The following is a 19,683-nucleotide window of genomic DNA, read 5'->3' on the forward strand; positions in this document are numbered from 1 at the left end:
CGGAAAAAAAAAAAAAAAAAAAAAAAAAAAAAAAAAAAAAAATCTAGATTCTGAATGGTTGAACTAAATGAAAAATTCCAACATTCGAGTACAAGGTGGGAGAAAGTACAAAACCAGGGTACTAACAAGAATTTCATAGTTTTGAAACCACGGTGGGAAATCAGCTTTGATTTTTAAAAAAGTTATATAAAGCTTTGATGAAAGAGTTTAGAAAGTTGTAATTGTACAAGTGGAAAAGAGGCAAGGCTCTGGGATAATGACTCAAAATATACTTTCTTAGAAGTACTTTGAACTTCTTTCCCTGTGATTGATATAGTAAAAACTAACATCTGAGGTCCATTTCTACATGATAGGCTGAAGGTCAAGCTTATTGGATTTCTATATAGCATTTGAGGAAGCTAGAGAGAAGAAAAAGATATTAAATAAGGAATTGGAAAAAAAAGCCCCTTTAGCAAACAGTTTTTGAGAAGGAAAAAGAAACACTTAAAAAAAATACAGATATTTAAAAATAGAAACTACCTTACTTAGTATTGGCTCTAACTACCTCTCTCAAACCGGGTTTCTTATGCTAGTATACCACATAACAGTTGGATAAGGACTCCTTTATTTAGGGTAAGAAAAGATGGCAAGCTGGGTACCGTGGATGGAAGTGGAAAGCCTGCCCTTGTTTGCCTAGCTCTAGGAATACATTTACAACTCAACTACGGCATTCGAAAAATGATAAACTCCTGGAAAGAAAGGGCATGGGAAATTTTGCAGTATCTAGGTTGTTTGAGGCAAAGCAAAAAAACAAAAACCAAAGTAATAAAAAAAAGTAACCAAAACCCAAACAAAGAATGAAGAAAAAATACCCATTTTCCTTTAGCACCCTGTGCATACAATGGTCACAGTATGTCCCAAAAGGTATCGAAATGGCTCTGTCTGTTTCTTCCACTAGTGCTGAATCTTTCAGGCTATTGAAAGTGACACGAAGTAAGAAATACATTTTCTATCATAACTCAGGGCACATGTATATATTACACACACACATACACACATCATGCTGTAATAATTATCCTTGTTTATACTGTGGTATTTTCTAGTCTAGTTTAGTCTGTTTCATTCTTTTAAAATATTTGTGACCCACCGAATTCATCTGCTAACCCACCAAGGGGCCATGACCTACAGTATGAAAAACATGTTGCACTAGAGTTTCGGTTTTCTGTATACAATTGGGGCCCCACAGAGTATCCAGCACATGGCAGACTCCTAAAGAGTATTTGTAGAAGTGTACTGATCGTTTAAGAGATTATCAGATTTCATCTGTTTAATCATTTCTTTTGAAGATAAAAAGGAATAGTTTGTGCTTATTTAGAAATGCAAAAGGGAGATCTCTAGGAGTTGGATGTGTTTATGAAGAAACACCAAACTACCTTCATTCTCTTATCTCAGTGGTTTAGTAGACCACGGACATACTTCAGATACAGAAAATCCGAATTTCAGCGAGGCAACTGACAGAAGGCTTTCATGATATTGTTATAGCCAAGAAGGCTACCTGTGCCGGATGCTTCAGACGGTTCCATAGTAACTGGGTGAGTGACTCCACCAAAGAGTGGGATCACAAGACTAAAAGCAACTGAGGGAGGGATCTCTGGAGGCATGCCTCAAGGTTATGACCATTTTAATAATAACTTAAATGTGCCAGAAGAACTCACGTTTTTAAAATGTAAAGATAGCACAAGATTATTCATGAAGGGATCCTGAGCAAGGCCCCCTCTTTGAGACTCAAGTTTTCTCAGTTGTAAAATAAAAGTGATAACAATACACATCTCACCTGGCTTATCAATAGAACTAAATGAGATTATATGTGAAAATGCCATATAAACCTTAAAGTGAGAGATGAAACGGTCATTGTTAGGGAAAAGCAATATTGAGATATATAAAGACCCTAACAGAATTAAAGGATGGCCTGTTAATAAGATGAAATTTCATTAAGTACAATACAAGTATAATGACCTTAACTTCAAAAACCAACTGTAGGTTGTGCAGGATGAAATGAACTTAGTTCAACAGTCTTGAGAGTTCTGGCAGATTTAAGCGAGATGTGGGTTAACCATGTCACATGGCTACCGATCAGAGACGCTAGCCTTAGAATGCATGACCAGAGAACGGATCCCAAGACTCAGAAGGGAAGAATACGCCACCTGTATTCTGCACTGGTCACATACACCAGGAGCAACGGGCTCTTTCTAAGTGCCACATTTTTTTTTTTTCCTTTTTGTCTTTTTTTTACTGACCAGTAACGGGATCGCAACCCTCGGTGCTGCGCCCGCACCGTGCTCAGCCAGTGAGCGGGAACTGGTCTCCACATGGGATCAGAACCCTCGGTGGGAGTGCCGCCACGCTCCCAAGCGGCGCACTCTCCAGTGCGCCACCGGGCCAGCCCTAAGTGCCACATTTTAAGGGGTGCATTTCCAAAGCAGAGTAATCTGGATGGCCAAGGATCTAGGAACCACACTTCCCGTGAAGGATAGTAGAAAGAACTAACAGCTCGATTTAGAAATGAGGAACTCTAAGCAGTGCTGCTCAAAGTGTGGTCAGGGGGATGCCAGTCCCCAAAATTACCAGTGCTCAATGAGATAGGTACAGAAATTGAGAGTAAGCATTAAAACCACGTGTCACCATTTGAAAGGCTGTGCTATCTGAGCTTGAGACTGGTGAACTCGCCTTACTGCACGGAGTAGATTAGTTTATCTGCCGTAACCCAAAGTGTATAACATATAGGATCCATTGTTTCACATAGAGATAATTTAAATTTATAACTTCATAATTGTAGGATATGGCTAATGATGAAGGACTGAAGGTGAATTTTGAAAATACGGCATCATTTCATTTTTAGTTAAAGGTAAAAAGGATACCCTAAGTTTTTAAACTGCTTCAAGACCTCTTCTTTTACTCCAGTCAACATCCTCTATAAGGCTGATTTCTCTGTCATGACTGGTATTCAAACAAGGAAGCCCTTTAGATACACATTATGCCCTGTGGGTAGCGTTATTGTCAATCCAACCTAAATTAGTTAACAACAAGAAACACGGTCATGTTAAAAATCTTTTATATTCATAGTGTTTGTTCAAAGTGTGCACATAGGCATTTAGTATGGCGAATTGTTATTTCAAACTAAACATTCTGTTTACTTTAGATGAACACCAAAAATATTATAAACTCAATCATGATTCTTCATATTATAGACACTTTCAATAAAAAATGTGGACAGCTTTTGTAATTTTTTTCTACTTTCCATTATATTTGTTCTGATTATATTTATTGGAATGCAATTTTATGTCAGTTGAGTCTCATACTAAAACATGTAGGCTTATATTTTCTATGCTTTTAAGAAATTTGTATTTCTAATAATTCATTTATATAGAATTTTACAAAAAAGTATCTTCATCTGTGGCAGACTGGAAGTGAAAATAAGACAACAAAAAGAGTTATTCACTACAGACAGCCTGGTAAACTTTGTTCTAGACTGAGCAGGGGCCAGAAAACTTCTGTTAAGGGCCAGATATTAAACATTTTAGGCTTACGGGCCTTGTGGTCTGTCACAACCATTCAACTCTGCCATTATTGTGAAAAGAACGAGTGTGATTGTGTTCCAATAAAACTTTATTTACAAGGACAGGAGCAGTTGTTTGCTGACCCCTGGTCTAAGGACAGAGCTGAAGGGTTACCGTGTGAAAGAGAAGAGAGCTAGGATCAGACGAGCTAGTTCACACTGAATCCTCTTTCAGCTTATGTGGGAGACTTTTCTAGTAATTAGAACAAAATAATTGCTTTGCAATGCAAAGAGCTCATCGTGTCAAGAAGCTTCTTAGCAGAGGCTGAGTGGATTGTGAGGGATGCTCTGAAAAGTAAATCCTGCGGTGAGTGGGAGCAGGTTGGAAAACATGACCTACAATCCTTTCCAATTCAAAGATCCTATGGTTCTAGGACATTCGCATGTAATTATCTGAAATTCAAGACTGTTGATTCTCTCCAACCAAGGGAGTGATGAAATGAAATGTAGTTTTTCTCTCATTTGAGTCTGCTGTCTGGAGCTGCCAGGAGGTGTCTTACTTGGTGGGAGATGCAGGGTATAAAGGCAGTCGGGTTGCGGGGGTGGACACTGGACCCTTGGCAACAGCTGCAGCTCTTCTGAAATGCCCATGGCATCCAGAACAGGAGGTGCTGGCTACAAGGGGACAGTTAGTCATGGTTTCTGTTTTTCTTTCCACCTTTGGTCATGATTTCAGAGAGCCTGATTAAAACTGTAACTTTAACCAGAACCTTCTTTTGAAGACGCTATTTCTCTCTTGGGAACTCTCCTTAGGTAAGAGGAAAGAGTCCCATGTGGGAATGTGTCCTCTTTCCTCATTTAATAGCCTCATTGGAGTCTTCAATTTCTGTGATTTGAACAGAAGTTGTATCACATAAGCACTAACCATAATCAGGGATTTCAACATCATCATGAAGCAAGTGTGAATTTTATAGGTAATAATGAAGAAGAAACATTTTTCTGAGAATGAACAGGTTTGCATGTGCCTTGGAGTTTTTAATTTAGATGAGCTTCTGATGTTTGGCTTTTACTAAAAATGAGAACATTCTTCACTGAAATCATATATTTCTCAGAGACAGGTGCAAACCAGACACTCCAAAAAAGGCTTTTTTTTTTCTAAATGGAATGTGGCCATACATTTACACTGGAAACAGGAGCCCACCCGAGTCCACAGCTGCAAAAGGCAGCTAATCCGTAGTTGCATAGAAAATTAGAAGTGTATCTTCCATTAAAGTTAACTGGAGCTAAGTGGGTGAGTCTGCTTGTTTGGAAGCAGGAATGTGCCACTTGGAATGCTGGAGGAATGGGAAGCCCGAAGCAGAGGTGGCTGGACTGTGGTGTCCTCAGGCTCTTGAATCCTCTTGGCTGGATTTCCATCTTTCAGAAAGGTGCGTGGCTAAGATCGAGAACATTCCCCTCCACCTGATGCTTGCAGAGGCACGGAAGAACATCTCGGATTCTTAAAGGACCACTTTTCTCTCCTGCAAAATGTTTAGATACTATCTTGCAGAAGGGCAGGTGCTATGTCATTTCTCCTGCTGCTTTACAAGTGGCTTTGTTGTGCAAGAAAAGCGCATGTGTAACCAGGTATGAATAAGGTCTCATCATATTTACCTATTTGTGGATTTTTCACTTTCTTTCTTGGGTCAGTTGACCAAATCTTCAGAATTAAATAAACTTGCCATGAAGACAAAAATTAATAGTGAACTTTAGTACAGATGACAAGAAACATCCCTCTTTAAAAACAACAGAACTGAGTTGACTGAATGTGTTGCTAAGGAAACGTGAGACCCTTCCAGTTCTCAGGCTAAGGGCCAGGAGTGCACTCCAGCCCCAATACATTTCTGAATGTCTTAAAAAGATGGGGGGGGGGCGAGCAGTCTGGTGACAGAACACCTGGGTTCAAATCTTGCCTCTGCTACTTCTGCCTGGCTTTTAGTGAGTGACCGAGCTCGTCAATGTCTGCATCTGTGACACGGAGTGCATGCTGAGGAATAGTGCCTGGCAGAGAGGAAGCCCTGTGTCAGCATGTGCTGACCACATAAGCTGCTGCCAGCACACACAGCCCCTTCATAGGCCAACAGCCCTGAAGAGAGAAGGATGTTGTGCCTGAAGAGTGAAGCCATGGGTGTGGGGGTGGGGTGGGGTGGGGGGAGGAAACTCCATTCTGCAGAGTTAAACAAGTCTGGGCTTTGATTGGAGGCTGGTTCTCTTTTTGGAGATCGGAGATGAGTGTTCTCTTTCTATGTCTTTGATCTCCTAAAATGTGGACACACCAAAATGAAATGCTGCTGTCTTGTTTTTCTTTCAAATAAATGAATTCTAAAGTTGGTGGAAGCTTCACAGGGTGCTGGGTTCTCAAGTCTCACTTTCTATTTTTGATCATTTGGCTTAGTCTTAGCCCCTCTTAACTATTTGTACCTTTTTTTTTTTTTGCTGTAAAATAAAGGATTGTGTGAGGGGCAAATCACAGAAATGGGTGCCATGACATCTCCTGTGTCACTGCTTAGACCCAACCATGGAGGCTGGTGATTATTGAGACTGACAAGTGGGTGGAGACCACATGTCAGAATCATTTATTTGAAAATTCAGGCCATGACTCTCCAATTTACAATGTGAGAAGCAATATTTTATTCAAGTGCATACATTTGAGAAACCTAGTTAAGTAGGGGCTGGAAGGGTGTGTGCTATATCCAGTGTAAGGAATCCATTAAAAATTTCAGAATTCTGAAGTGACCAATTTACAGAGGAGCTTTTGTGAAGGTAAAGCATAAAGAGCTTAAAAATTGTTATTCAAGCTGATCTTGCTCGTGGGTTTTGAAAAGCTGGTGACAGGGTAAAAATCCAGTCACTCCACTTGGTGGAAAACAAATCATGTCTTTGGTTTTTGGCACTTTCTTTTGTGATACACTGCAGCTAAAGATCTGTACTGGCAGCCACAGAGACCAGCCATTTGAGGACCAGCAGTTTAGACATAGGCATAGCTGTGTTCAGCTTAACAAGAACCATGTGCTACAATCAAAACATCTGACCCTCATGCTTCAAATAGCATGTGTGCTTCTCAAGGAGTCTATTCAGCCAGACAGCTGTTGGGAGGTTTATTCCCACATTTTTAATTTGTCCTTGGCTTGGACAAATTGCTCATGTTTTAATATTTCTCTGGATATTGTTTTTTACCCTTTTACCTCCTCAGTTAAAATCTTTGGTTCCTAGCTCAAACTCCAAATTGTTTTTAAGGTGAAGTCAACTAAAATTCATTTGATGTGTGTGTGTGTGTGTGTGTGTGTGTGTGTGTGTGTGTGCTATTTTAGAGTAGAAATTAAAGTTAGTTATTTTTAAAGATTAGGTTACTCAAGAGTGACTTAAAAATCCATTGGATTTAATGACTTCGCTGTGTAGACCAGAATAAAGAATACTTTCTTCAGACTCCAAGATGTTTTTTCTCTGCTTCTTCAAAATATATTGAGGCTTGACTTGTTACATAGTGGGGATGTTAAATGAAAAAGTAGTTAACAATTTGAATTCTGAGTTTCCTAAAAAGGATCAATTCAGTGAGAAGGGGAGGCAGTATGTGACAGTGGTTAGGAGCCTTGGTTTTGGAGGTGGACACAGCTGAGGTTGGAACCCTGCTCTGCCACTAGCTAAAGTTCATGGGAAAATGACTCAGCTTGTTCAAGGTTTACTGTCCTTGTCAGAATACAGAGAAGCCCTACCTCAATGGATCAAATGAGATCATGTGTGGTTAGTACATAGCCCAGCTCAGGGAAAACAGTAAGTCTCCATAAGGTATAGCTTTATTACAACCGAAATCTCCAGTGTCAACTCATACAGAGGGAAAAGCACACACAAAGTCCTAAAGGAGGAGGGGCACAGTGACTTTTAAAAGTGAACCAGATTCTTTGTGACTAGAGAAAAGTGCACGGGGGGAGAGTGGTGAGGGGTGAGCAGACTCAGTATCTTGTCGTTACACTGTCCACTGACCCCTCCTGCCATTATCAAATGAACCTGCCTGACAGAGGATGTGTACTTGACATGTACTTGAAGTAAATGCTACTGGGGAGAAAAATAAATCACAACACACTTGGCATGGACCCATGGATCTTCTTGTGAACTACCTTAATCTACTAATCACTCTGGAATATTTGAGTCTAGAATGGGTTTACATTTCCAACTAAACACACTTCTGAAAGATTACCATAAAAAATTGAGATATTTTACCTCTTTATGCAAACCCTCTGATTAAAAAAAGGAAAAAAACAAAAAACAAATAAAAACTAAAGCAAAATGAAATGGTGAAACAAACAGATCTCAGCCTGGGTTGATAATGGACTTATTTATGATGGCTATGACAAGACGGGATATTTGGAGAACAAATGGAGATGCTTTGGCATTTCAGAATTTTGCTTAGGTTCATGTTGTTAATCTACGCATGCAAGCTGCTTCTGTTGGTATAGTCATGGTCTCAGGTGTGGACACCTACCTTTTTCCTTTGGAAGTTCACATCAAGTTTCATTGAGGCGCACTTGTTCAATGTATTTAGTCGTCTAAAAAGAAAGAAAAATGTGATAATTACTACCATTAATGAACCTGAACCTTCTTTCCAGCTTGATAATCCTCCTTTATTTCCAGTAAAGTAAAAAGTGCAGAAACAACCAATTATGTCCCAAGACAATAGTGTGGCACAGAGGGTATGCTACAACATCATTCCCTTTTGCGCTCCAGCCTCCTGACTGGAGGGGACTCTGCCATCACGCTGCCAATCTCTGCCCCTTCCCTAGTCTAAACCAACTTTTCTCTGGCTTCTCTTCCCACCGTTCTTGGAACCCATGGCCAATCATTTTAACCATACTGTAACCAGCCCCTCAATTCGTATGTCACCTGGACCCTCTATCAAGTCTTTCTTGCTAATCCTCAGATATGGATCAACTCAACCATGTGTCTTCTCTCCTGCTCTCAGGCAGTTTGGTGTGAATGGAGAAATAATTCACATGGTAGGCTGAATTATACATGCCATGGACTAAAGTGTGTCTCCCCAAAAGCTCATACGTTGAAGTCCCAATTCCCAGTGTGACTGTACTTGGGTAAGGAAAAAATAAAGGTAAATAAGGTCATACAGGAGTAGCCCTGATCTGATAGAGGTGGTGTCCTTATAAGAAGAGACACCAGAGAGCTCCCTCTCTCACTCTTTCTCTCCTTCCCTTCCACCACTCTCTTTCTCTCCCAAGTGAGGACACAAGGAGAAGGTGGCAATCTGCAAGTCAGGAAGAGAGCACTTGTCGGGAAGCAAAACAAACCATGCTGGCACTTTGATCTTGGCCTTTCCAGCCTCCAGAACTGTGAGAAAATAAATTTCTGTTGTTTAAGTCTCCCAGTGTATGGTATTCTCTTGTGGCAGCCCATGCTGACTAAAACCTACATTTTGGTTTTCACCCTCAGCTCCTAAACTTGCTACCCAGCATTCCTTTCATTTTTTCCCCTTTGGCTGGCTCCTAATCTCAGACCATCAAAAAGACGACCTAGTCACCACTGCCAGTGAGTACCCTATTAGACATGAATTTTAAAGTAATCCTTCCCTTCATCATGGGTTATATCTATATGCCCATTTATCCTGCCACTCTTCACTTCTGCCTTACAGGAGAACGTGGTCCTGTTCTTGGTCAAAGCTGACCCTTTAACCTTGTTTTTGATTTCAACACCCATCACTTCACCTGGGACTTGGATACTTCGTGTATTCCTGCTCTTCTCGGCAAACTCTCCCAGCTACTTTCTTCTCTTTAAACCCATTTCTGTCTTAAACAGATTGACTAATCAATTAATTAGCTACCTAAAGAACCATAATCAAGCAAACTGTCAATTCCTTCCTTCCCGTCTTCCCATCGTGTAACTCCACTGATTACCCAGTACCCCTTCCTTTTACCATCCAACTTGCTCAGAGAATCCTCAATTTTCATTCACTCTTCAACACTTTGCAATCTCATTTTCATGAAAGTCTCTTTGTAAATACCCCTTTAATCTAATTTTATTTAAATGCTTTTAAAAAATCACAATTATGGGGCCGATACTGTGGCTCACTCGGGAGAGTGCGGCACTGGGAGCGCAGTGGCGCTGGGAGTGCTGAGGCCGCGGGTTCGGATCCTATATAGGGATGGCCGGTGCGCTCACTGGCTGAGGGCGGTGCAGGCGACACCAAGCTAAGGGTTACGATCCCCTTACCGGTCACACACACACACACACACACAAATCACAATTATGAATGCATGTGGCTTAAAGAGTCAGACATTACTCCTCACATCTTTCCATTTACCCCTCTTGAAGGGCAACTCTGTTTCTTTCGGTGTTACTTCTAATATGTTTATGCTGTTACTTTTTGATCTTTTAGTTTATGTCTTTATCTATTGACTTTTTTCTATGGGAGATGATTTATTTTCTTTTATTACCCATTCTCACCCCTCATCAGACGCGCGTGCGCACACACACACACATACACACACACACACACACACACATACACACACAACACATCCACGCATCCACACATTCACTCACTCTTTGCTTCTTCCAAACATAATTAAATAAGAATTTCATAAGTTTTTGATGAATCAATATTCAGTGTTTATTATGACCACGAAAATTTTGTTCACACATATATCACATTCTGATTGCTTTTCCTTTCATTGTCTTTGGCAGGTTCTCAGCCCTGCTCCTACAACTGACAGCCTGTCTTTTTGGCCATTTTCCAGGTGCGAACATTTCTACCTAAGAGAAGTGTGAGAGGTTAAAAAAAAAAGTCAATGTTGTTCATTTGGCAGCTTTGTAACAGGTTTGTTTAGAAAAGGACTGCCTGCTATTTATAAAGTTTACTTATCTAATAAACTTGCTCTTCCATTATGGTTTAGAAGCACAAACAAACCATCCTATTCTGTGAAAAAGTTTTTAATCTACGAAATACACAAAAAACATCAAAGGGCTCATCCTTTAAGTACCACACGCTAGAATGTGCTTTATATTTTCTGACACATGCAAGAAATTTAACTATTATTTTTTAAACCTGGAGACTATAACTAGATTGGATTTCATAGATTTGGATCTTTTTATTGCTCCTAAACTAATATATTTGCCTGCCTCTTAAGAATTGCTTCTCTATTTGGAGAAAATATTTCCAAAACATTTATCTGATAAAGGACTCATGTACAGAATACATCAATTCTTCACCTCAATAAGTCAAACAACCCAATTTTTAAAAAATGGGCAAAATATTTGAAAAGGCACTTCTAAGAGAAGATATACAAATGTCAAATAAACACATAAAAAGATGTTCAACATCATTAGTCATGGAGAAATGCAGATTAAAATCATACTGAGACACAACTACATACACACCAGAATGTTAAATTAAAAACACTAACAACACTAAGTGTTAGCAAGGATACAGAACTACTGATACTGCCAAAAGGGTGTGGCCCCTTTGCAAAACAGTTCAGCAATTTTTTATAAAATTAAATATATTTTTAACATCTCACCCAGCAATTCTACTCTTAGCTATTAATCCAAGATAAAAGAAATCATATGTCCATAAAAAGATTTGTACTTGAATGTTAATAGCAGGTTTACTTGTAAAATTGCCAAAAAGCAGAAATAACCTAAATGTCCATCAACTGGTAAATAGAAATAAAAATTGTCATATATCTGTACAGTAGAATACTCAACAATTCAAGGCACTAATTACTAATATATGCAACAACATGCATGAATTGCAGAGGCATTATGCTAAGTGAAAGAAGCCAGACACAAAGTACATACACTATATGATTCCATTTATACAAAATTTCAGAAAAGACAAAACTGTAGCGACAGAAAACAGGTCAGTGGTTGTCAAGTGTCAGCAAAAGTGAACTTTTCTGAGGTAACAAAAATGTTCTATCATGATTGTGGTGATACTCACATAACTGTATACATTTGACAAAACTCATCAACTTATAGACTTTAAATTGGTGAATTTTTTCAAATGTAAATTATACTTCAATAAAGCTGAACAAAAAATAACACAAATGAGTGACCTCAGTGGGAATGTGGAGTAAAGGCCTCCAAAACTCTGCTTCCTCATAAAAGTCACAAGAATACTGGGAGGTGTACTGGTTCAAGGTGTTTAAGTCAATTGCCATCCGATCATTTGCCAACCACTAGATTAATCTGAGTAGAGACTTCAGTAGTCATACACAACAAAGGGTACAGACTGTACAGAATTAGTTCTGGAAAGTCACTACACAAATAACAATAAGCCCTGGGGAGGCAGGATCTGATTTAAAGAGTTGCCACATTATAATAATTAAAGGCCCAGTTTTAAACAAAATAAAACTACAAGACAGTGGACATCCAAAAATTGATTCTAAGGTTTATATGGAGAGGCAAAAGATGCAGAAAAACCAACACAATACTGAAGAAGAACAAAATCAGAGGACTGACACTACCCAAATTCAAGACTGCCTATAAAGCTACAGTAATCAAAATAGTGTGGTATTGGCAAACAGTAGACAAACAGATTAATGGGACAGAACTGAGAGCCCAAAATAGACCTACACAAATACAGTCAATTGACCTTTACAAAGGAGCAAAGGCAATATAATAAATAAAAGATAGTCTTTCAACAAGTGGTGCTGGAACGACTGGATATCCACATGCAAAAAAATGAATCTAGACACAGACCTCATACCCTTCACAAAAATTAAATCAAAATGGATCATAGACCTAAATGTAAACATAAAACTGCTCAACTGTAGAAGATAACATAGGAGAAAATCTAGATGACCTTGGGTATGGTGAGGACTTTTTAGATTTAACAACAAAAGCATAGTCAATGAAAGAAATAATTGATAAACCGAACTTCGTTAGAACTTAAATCTTTTGTTCTGAGAAAGACATTGTCAAGAGAATGAGAAGACAAGCTATAGAATGGGAGAAAATATTTTCAAAAGACATATCTGACAAACGACTGTTATCTAAAATATACAAAGAACTCTTAAAACTCAACAATAAGGAATCAGATCAATTGAAAAATGGGCAAAAGATATGAACAGACACCTCACCAAAGATACACAGATGGCAAATAAGCATAAGAAACGATGCTCAGTATCACATGTCACTAGGGAACTGCAAATTTAAACAATCACAAGATATCACTATACGTCTATGGCAAAAATCTAAAACACTGACATTCTGGAAAATACAGAGCTATGAAGACAGTAAAAAGATCAGTGGTTGCTAGGGGTTGGGAGGAGGGAGGGATGAACAGGTGGAACGCAGAGGATTATGGTGGATACATGTTATATACATTTGCCGAAACCTGTAGAATATGTAACACAGAGAGTGAACCCCAGAGTAAACTATGGACTTTGGGTGATAACGACGTGTCAGTGCAGGTTCATCACTTATAGCAAAAGTGCCACTCTGGTGGGGGACATTGATGATCGGGAGGCTGTGCATGTGTGGGGAGGGGTTCATGAGAACTCTGTACTTTCTGCTCAATTTTGCCGTGAACCTAGAAGTGCTCTAAATAACAAAGTCTATTTTAAAAAATGTAGTCTTTGGGGCCGACCCCGTGGCTCACTCAGGAGAGTGTGGTGCTGGTAGCGCCAAGGCCGCGGGTTTGGATCCTATATAGGGATGGCCGGTGCGCTCACTGGCTGAGCACGGTGCGGGCGACACCAAGCCAAGGGTTGTGATCCCCTTACTGGTCACAAAAAAAAAAAAAAAAAAAATGTAGTCTTTGTTATATTCATCTAAAAACATTTTATTTCTTGGGCATTGAAATAACTGATGTAAAGCGACCTGTATTTATTTTGCTCTTACTCATTAGTTCTCAATCCTATCTACAAAATTATCTTCATTGAATACATCTTAGGAATGCTGGGTACAGTTTCAAACATCATACACACAACCATCCAACTCTTCTGAATCTTGCCATAAGCCAAAGAGGAAAATGCTGGTGGTCTGAAACGATGTACACATTCCTGGCAGGGTGTAGCGTTGGCCTGTGATTTATCTTATGCAATGTAAAATAAATCTGGCCAGAAAGATGTAAATGCTTGTTTAAGATCTGGCTGCCTCAGGTAAAAGAATAAGTCACCAAGCAGAAGGCAGAAGGATTCACGGCACTTGATCCTAACCACTGAGAAATTCTGGTGTGAGCGAAGTCAACTGCATTTAGGACATATATTTAGCATTGGGTTTGTTTCCCTCTAACTTTATTTTAAGTAATATAGAACCCTTCAGATAGTCTGAGGTGGTCTAATACTGGTTGCCTGGAAAACTGTTTCTCCATGAATAAAAATTTTGATTATAAAATTTATCTTATTTGTTGCAAGAATGGTGTGTGCTCCACTGGATTAGAGCCTCTTTTGAGGCAGGGAAAATAACTTCTAATCTCCATAAAGCCTAGGAAGTTTTATCCATGAAAGGCTTTGTTGGTTTTTCCTTTTTGACTGCACATACTTTGTTTATACCAAAGGTCTGATTACTGATTGACTTTAAGAGGTTGCAGTAGACCTTGTACAGTCAGAATAACAGAATGATTCTCCAGTACTGAATATGACAAGCTATGAGCTGCATCTTATTTGCATCTGCAACACTTAGCACAGGCTCTAGCTCAGAAAGAACCCATTCAGTAAATGTTTGCTAGGGAAACATGAGAGCTTGGCTGACTCCAGCCCTTTCATTTTCAGGTGAGGTGCTACACCCTAGTTAGCAGCTGAGCTCAATCTTCTTCCTGTCCAGTGATTTATCTGCTCCTACTTACCCAAGAAGAATTTTAGAAGGCCCTGGAAAACAACAGCTTATGTCATGTACCTAGCACAGGCTATTCAATATATGATGTTTCCTTCCCCTCTCTACTTTTTCCATGGAAAGAGAAAACCCATGACTCAGGATGAAGCCTGTCCTCTTCATGCTTTCAGCAAATTGGATTTATGTGTTAACATAAGCAAAGCAGTTGACCCTTCCAGAAGAAATGTGCGCAAAATTTATCAGTTTCTTCTGTTCTCTTCGGAGTCCTTGAGAAGGGCTGATACATTAGTAAAGAAGATATAGTAGTCTTATTTTAAGAGGGAAGCTTGAAGTTCTAATGGGAAAGTCAACAAAAAGAGAAGGAGCCAAGATTCGTTCATGTGACAGAATGCACTATAATAGCAGGAACAGGCTCGGTACTGGGATTACAGAACTGAACAAGATGTTGTCCCTGCCCTTGAGGACGTCATAGTCCTGTGTGGGGTATAAACACAGTAAACGAGAAGAAGCATCTAAATTCCTGAGAGCATAAGGACAACACCTCCCTGAGGAGGTAATATTTGAGCAGGGCTATGAAGGACTAAGAGAAATTTGCTGCCTGGGCTGGGAGAATTGCAGGCAAAGGAAACAGGCATGAAATAGCATGCTACAGTCCAGTACGGCGAGTACGTGAGTGGGAATAAGTCTGGAGAGGTAGGCAGGGGCTAGATCACAAAGGATCAAATGAGGATGTCAGGAGCAGTCTGTGGGCCGTGGGGTACTCTTGAGAGATGCTAGACAGGAGAGTAACATAATTAGAGCTGCACATGAGAAACGTAACTGGTGGCAGGATGGAAAATGAACTGAAGAGGAACAGTTGGGAGATGGCTCCACCAGTCCAGGTGAGAGAGCAAAGAGATGAAAGGGAATGAGGCGGGGACGCCTGGATGAAGATGGGGACTGGGCCATTGGGTGGTGCGGAAGCTGCAGAGGGAGAGAAACAGAGACTGACTCCCAGATTTCAGGCTTTCGTCAATGTGCCATTGAACAGAGAAAACGGTGAAGTAGGGAAATGGGTAGGGAGCTGAGATATGGGGGAGGCAATGAGCTCATGATTGGATATGTTAAATTTAGGGGCCCTTGTAACATCCAGACCTGCCTGGGAATAATCAGCTTAAGAATGACATACATGGGAGACACATAATAATTAAAGCCTCTCATCCAGGGGGTATTCAGAATCCCGGACAACTCCGGTGTCTAAGGCATGGGCCATGGAAGGGAGCCAGTCAGAGAAGGCACAGTCAGAGGTGCAGGAGGTCAACAAGAACTAGCAGGAGGGGGTGTCTCAGAGACCAAAAATGAGCATTCCAAAAGAAGGGGGTCGTTGGTTAGCTCTATCACACAGTTAAGAGTGAGTAGTGTGAAACTTAAAAGTACCTTTTGGGGCTGGCCAGTTAGCTCAGTGGGTTAGAGCACAGCCTTATAACACCAAGGTCATGGCTTCCGATTCCCAAATGGCCCAGCCACCAAAAAAAAAAAAAAAAAAAAAGCCTTTGGGATTCAGCTGCTGGCAGGGCAGTATCAGTGAAGAACAGACGGGCAGGAGCTGAGCAGGAGGGCTGCGGAGGGAGCGGGCCTGGGAGAGCCGAGACAGGTGGGCCCGGCTGCTCTTCTGAGAGCAGGGTATTTGCAGGAGAAAATGAATAATTTATCATCACGTCACATGAAGAAGTAATACAGTACTCTGTGAGCTGACAGGTTCTTTTCTTCCAGGTTCCACCTCAATTTAAGAAATATTTGTACCATCTTGCTTGCTGCAAGGCCACGAACTGCCTCGTGCCCACCATACACTAGGAAGACGCAGTCCCCGCGGTCGAGGGTGCGGCAGCGGGTGGAAGCCCCTCGCAGGCCCAGCCGACGATGACAGCAGTGGGATGGTGGTTGGCGGAAAATCGAGCTGGGTGTAGATGATGGGGTGTACGGAGCGGGGCCCAGAGAGAGAGGAGCCGGGCCCGGGAGCACGGCCAGGCCAGCGTGCGGAGCCAGGGGTCATGCAGCACCACGAGGAAACGGCAGGGCAGCTGTGAGCAGCCCGTGCACCCCAAGGACAGGAGGGAGCGGGGCTGTGCTCTGGGCCCAGAGCGACGGGCCATGGACTCCCCCTGCAGCAGACGACAGCCTGCACATGCACAGGAAAACAGTAGCACCCTTTCCTTCCTCGCCGTTCAGATTCATATTTTACATTAAAGCTGCCAGACTTTGGAGCGGTCATGAGGTCTCCCATGCTGGTTTAGTGGCCAGTTTCCTGGCGTATTTCTAATATTCCTGCCAAAGGCATGAGAGGAGTGTCATCCAGGGGTCCGAGTTCATCTCCCGGTCGATTCTGATTAAAGCCGGGAGGCCTGAACTTCTCACCCTGGGTTCCTGCGTGGGGCGGTACCCAGCCCTGTCTGCTGAGGGGTGTTCTGGGCGGGCCCCTCAAAGACATCCAGGAACCAAAGTCACCGAAGACGTGTTCCTGACCCAGGGATCAAAGGTGAGCAAGTCAGGGAGCAGCCGCAGGGCATGGGAAAGGCTCCCCACTGGCAGGTTTAGGAAAACACAGATTCTGGAGAGCAGGTGGATGCTCTGTGCCAAGCAGACAACTCTGCCATGTAACTCCAAGAGGGTGGGGGCCTTAAAAATCACAGCAGGAGGGCTTTGTGGTGTCTGGGGGCTTAAAAAAGAGTGTAGTCAGAAGTCAGCAAGTGGCTGTCACCGAAGATCATGCCTCTGCTCTGCTGAGCTTTTCCCTCTGGCTGTTCCACCAAGTGCTCAGGCCACAGCAGGAACACTGACTCTGTTCCAGCCCATAAACCCACAAGAAACTGCCCCTGGACGTGAGCCATGGGAGAAGGGCAGTTAAGCATCGCGGGATCTAACTATGCAAAGAAAACTGAGTATGTGCCTGTTGTCAGGGACAGAATGTGTGTGTGGAACTGTGGGATGTGATTTAGCTGGTATAAGAGAATAATTTTAAATAAGCTATATGTTCTAACGATCGAATTTTCAAGGAAGAAACATAGCTCTATTGGCCAGTCAATAAAGGACAATGGCCAAAGTGGCCCAAGAGTAAAGAATTAAAAATTAAAAGGTCCAGGTTTTCTTGGACTTCTTTAGTTTGTGGAATTTCAGAGAAATGTTATATTCACATATGCCCATATTGGAAAAAACAGATGGGGTGTCCTTAGCTTTTCAACTGCTTACGTTACATCTGATAATTTCTCTAATGAGAACTGGTCCAAGTTGAAGCAGGGATCACAACCAGAGATTTCTGAAAGAGGTTCAAAAACTGAATGCAAAGCAAAAACAGCCCCAGTGGTGACGGATGGCATGGAGCCCGCCACTTACTGGCACTGTGGGGGCCTCTCTCCTCCTCCTAACCTGCTTGCCCCGCAGATGAGGACTCCCCAGCACCCAGACCTTCTTCTTTCCTCACTCTCCCGGCCGTCTGCGGGTGTCCTCTCCCACTCCCAGGACCTTCAGACGCTCACATGCTGGTGCCTCCATGTCTATCTCCAGGCGAGCCCCCCGTCCAGCTCAGCTCCCCACCCAGCTCCAGAACTGCATGTCCAACTGCACACTGGACATGCCCACCTCGCCCCATCCCCCAGGCACCTCAGCTGGTCACCTCATCCCTCCAGCCCTGCCTACGACCTTCACCAGACTTGCCTCCCCTCCAGGTTGTTCCCTGTCTTAGGGAAGGGTGTCCCCACCAGCTAGCTCTAAGACCACGAGGAGTCTCTCTCTTGTCACCCTTGATTCTGAACACCTGTTAATCACAGGTCGTTGTGTGAATTGAATGAGATCCTTTTACTTCGCATGCTATTTAGTGCATAATGAACACTCACTAAAGGTTGGCCATTATCATCTGGCAAAGCAAGGCATTTTTTTAAACATTGCTGATGTCTTTAATAATGCAAAATATCTAAAAATATACATGGAGAAGTAAATAACATTAAAAATATCAAGTCCCTCTCCTCTCCTTAATCTCCAACCTGATTCTGATTATGTAGTCTTCCTGAAAGTTTAGGCATATAAAAGTCAACTTGAGTAACTGGTTGGAAAAAGTCACATAAAAGGTTATTAATTCTGTACCTTCTTGTGTAGTCTTCCTGACAGTTTAGGCATATAAAAGTCAACTTGAGTAACTGGTTGGAAAAAGTCACATAAAAGGTTATTTTAAAATATAAAAATCAATGTTTTTCATACAAAAATAATATACACCACAGAATCCTCTATCTCTGACCCTACCATATTGGGACCTGACTGTACCCCAGGCCTGTGCCCAGCATGTGGTGAGGTTCCTGGTGGGAGTGGGGGAGGGGTAAGGGTAAAGAGGCCTTTCCCGCACATTGATTTAGTTAAAAAATATAAAAGCTAAAATTTCAAACCAGCCACATCAAAATTTCATGTGTTTTTAACTGGATAAGTCCTACTACCATTTACTAGCTATTAGTGGGCAAATTATTTTACACCTCTGTCCTCAGTTTCCTCTTCTGTAAAGTGGGAATGTAATTGTTAGAGCCTATTTTATAGGGTTGTTATGAGAATTCAATGAATAAATATTTGAAAAATGCTTAGAGCAATGCCTGGTATGTAGTGAGCACTTTGTAAGTGTTTTAAGAAATAAAACAACTGTTTATTAGGATTTGTATTTATTTACAGACTCAAGATTTTAAAAGTGGAAGCGACTGTGATGATCATTAACCCCCATTATCTTTCTCCCAGTGACTTGTCCAAGGAATCAGTCTGGTTAATTGTCACATATTATTACATGACATAATAATACAATAGATAATGGTATACATTTTCTGTGATAAATATTCTAAAAGGGATAATATTTAAAATATATCATCTATATTCACAAAGACTACCATTATTTAATATTATTATTATTATTTACCATACTCAAATCAAATACTGGCCTTTGTGTGTAGAGGTAAATTGTAAATATTCTTGTCAGCACTCCTCCCCTATATAAAAGTCATTGTCATTTATTATCCCTTTAAATACAAAGGACAGTGATATACTGTATAATTCTAACCAATTCCATGGTTCTATCGCACTATGCTGAACAAAGTGAATGCCCTTATTTTGTGCATGCTATAATTAACTAGTAGCTATTAATAACACAAATTATGCAAATGGTTAACTAGCATAACATTAAATTAGAAATTCAGAGATCATCTGGAGCATCAAGGCTCTGTGTTAGCAGCCCGAGTGAATACTGCAAACCAAAATGCTAACAGAACACGTTATTTCTCCTTAAAAAATCAAATTCAGGAGCTTTGCTTTGCTGCAATTTACCT

General features: G+C 41.1%; 1 protein-coding gene across 1 annotated transcript in view; it reads right to left on the bottom strand.

Annotated features, from left to right (window-relative positions):
- Positions 1–8,054: 8,054 nt before the first annotated feature.
- Positions 8,055–19,683, bottom strand: part of LOC103600043 (stAR-related lipid transfer protein 13-like) — a gene marked incomplete at its 3' end in the record, with an annotated part of 139,957 nt that continues 128,328 nt past the window's right edge. The window contains exon 4 of the mRNA XM_008584273.1: positions 8,055–8,118. Within this exon, the coding sequence (XP_008582495.1) occupies positions 8,055–8,118 (64 nt within the window). The remainder of the gene's footprint in view (positions 8,119–19,683) is intronic.

The sequence above is a fragment of the Galeopterus variegatus genome, unplaced genomic scaffold, assembly GCF_000696425.1.
Source record: "Galeopterus variegatus unplaced genomic scaffold, G_variegatus-3.0.2 Scaffold3196, whole genome shotgun sequence".
Taxonomy (NCBI): Eukaryota; Metazoa; Chordata; class Mammalia; order Dermoptera; family Cynocephalidae; genus Galeopterus; species Galeopterus variegatus.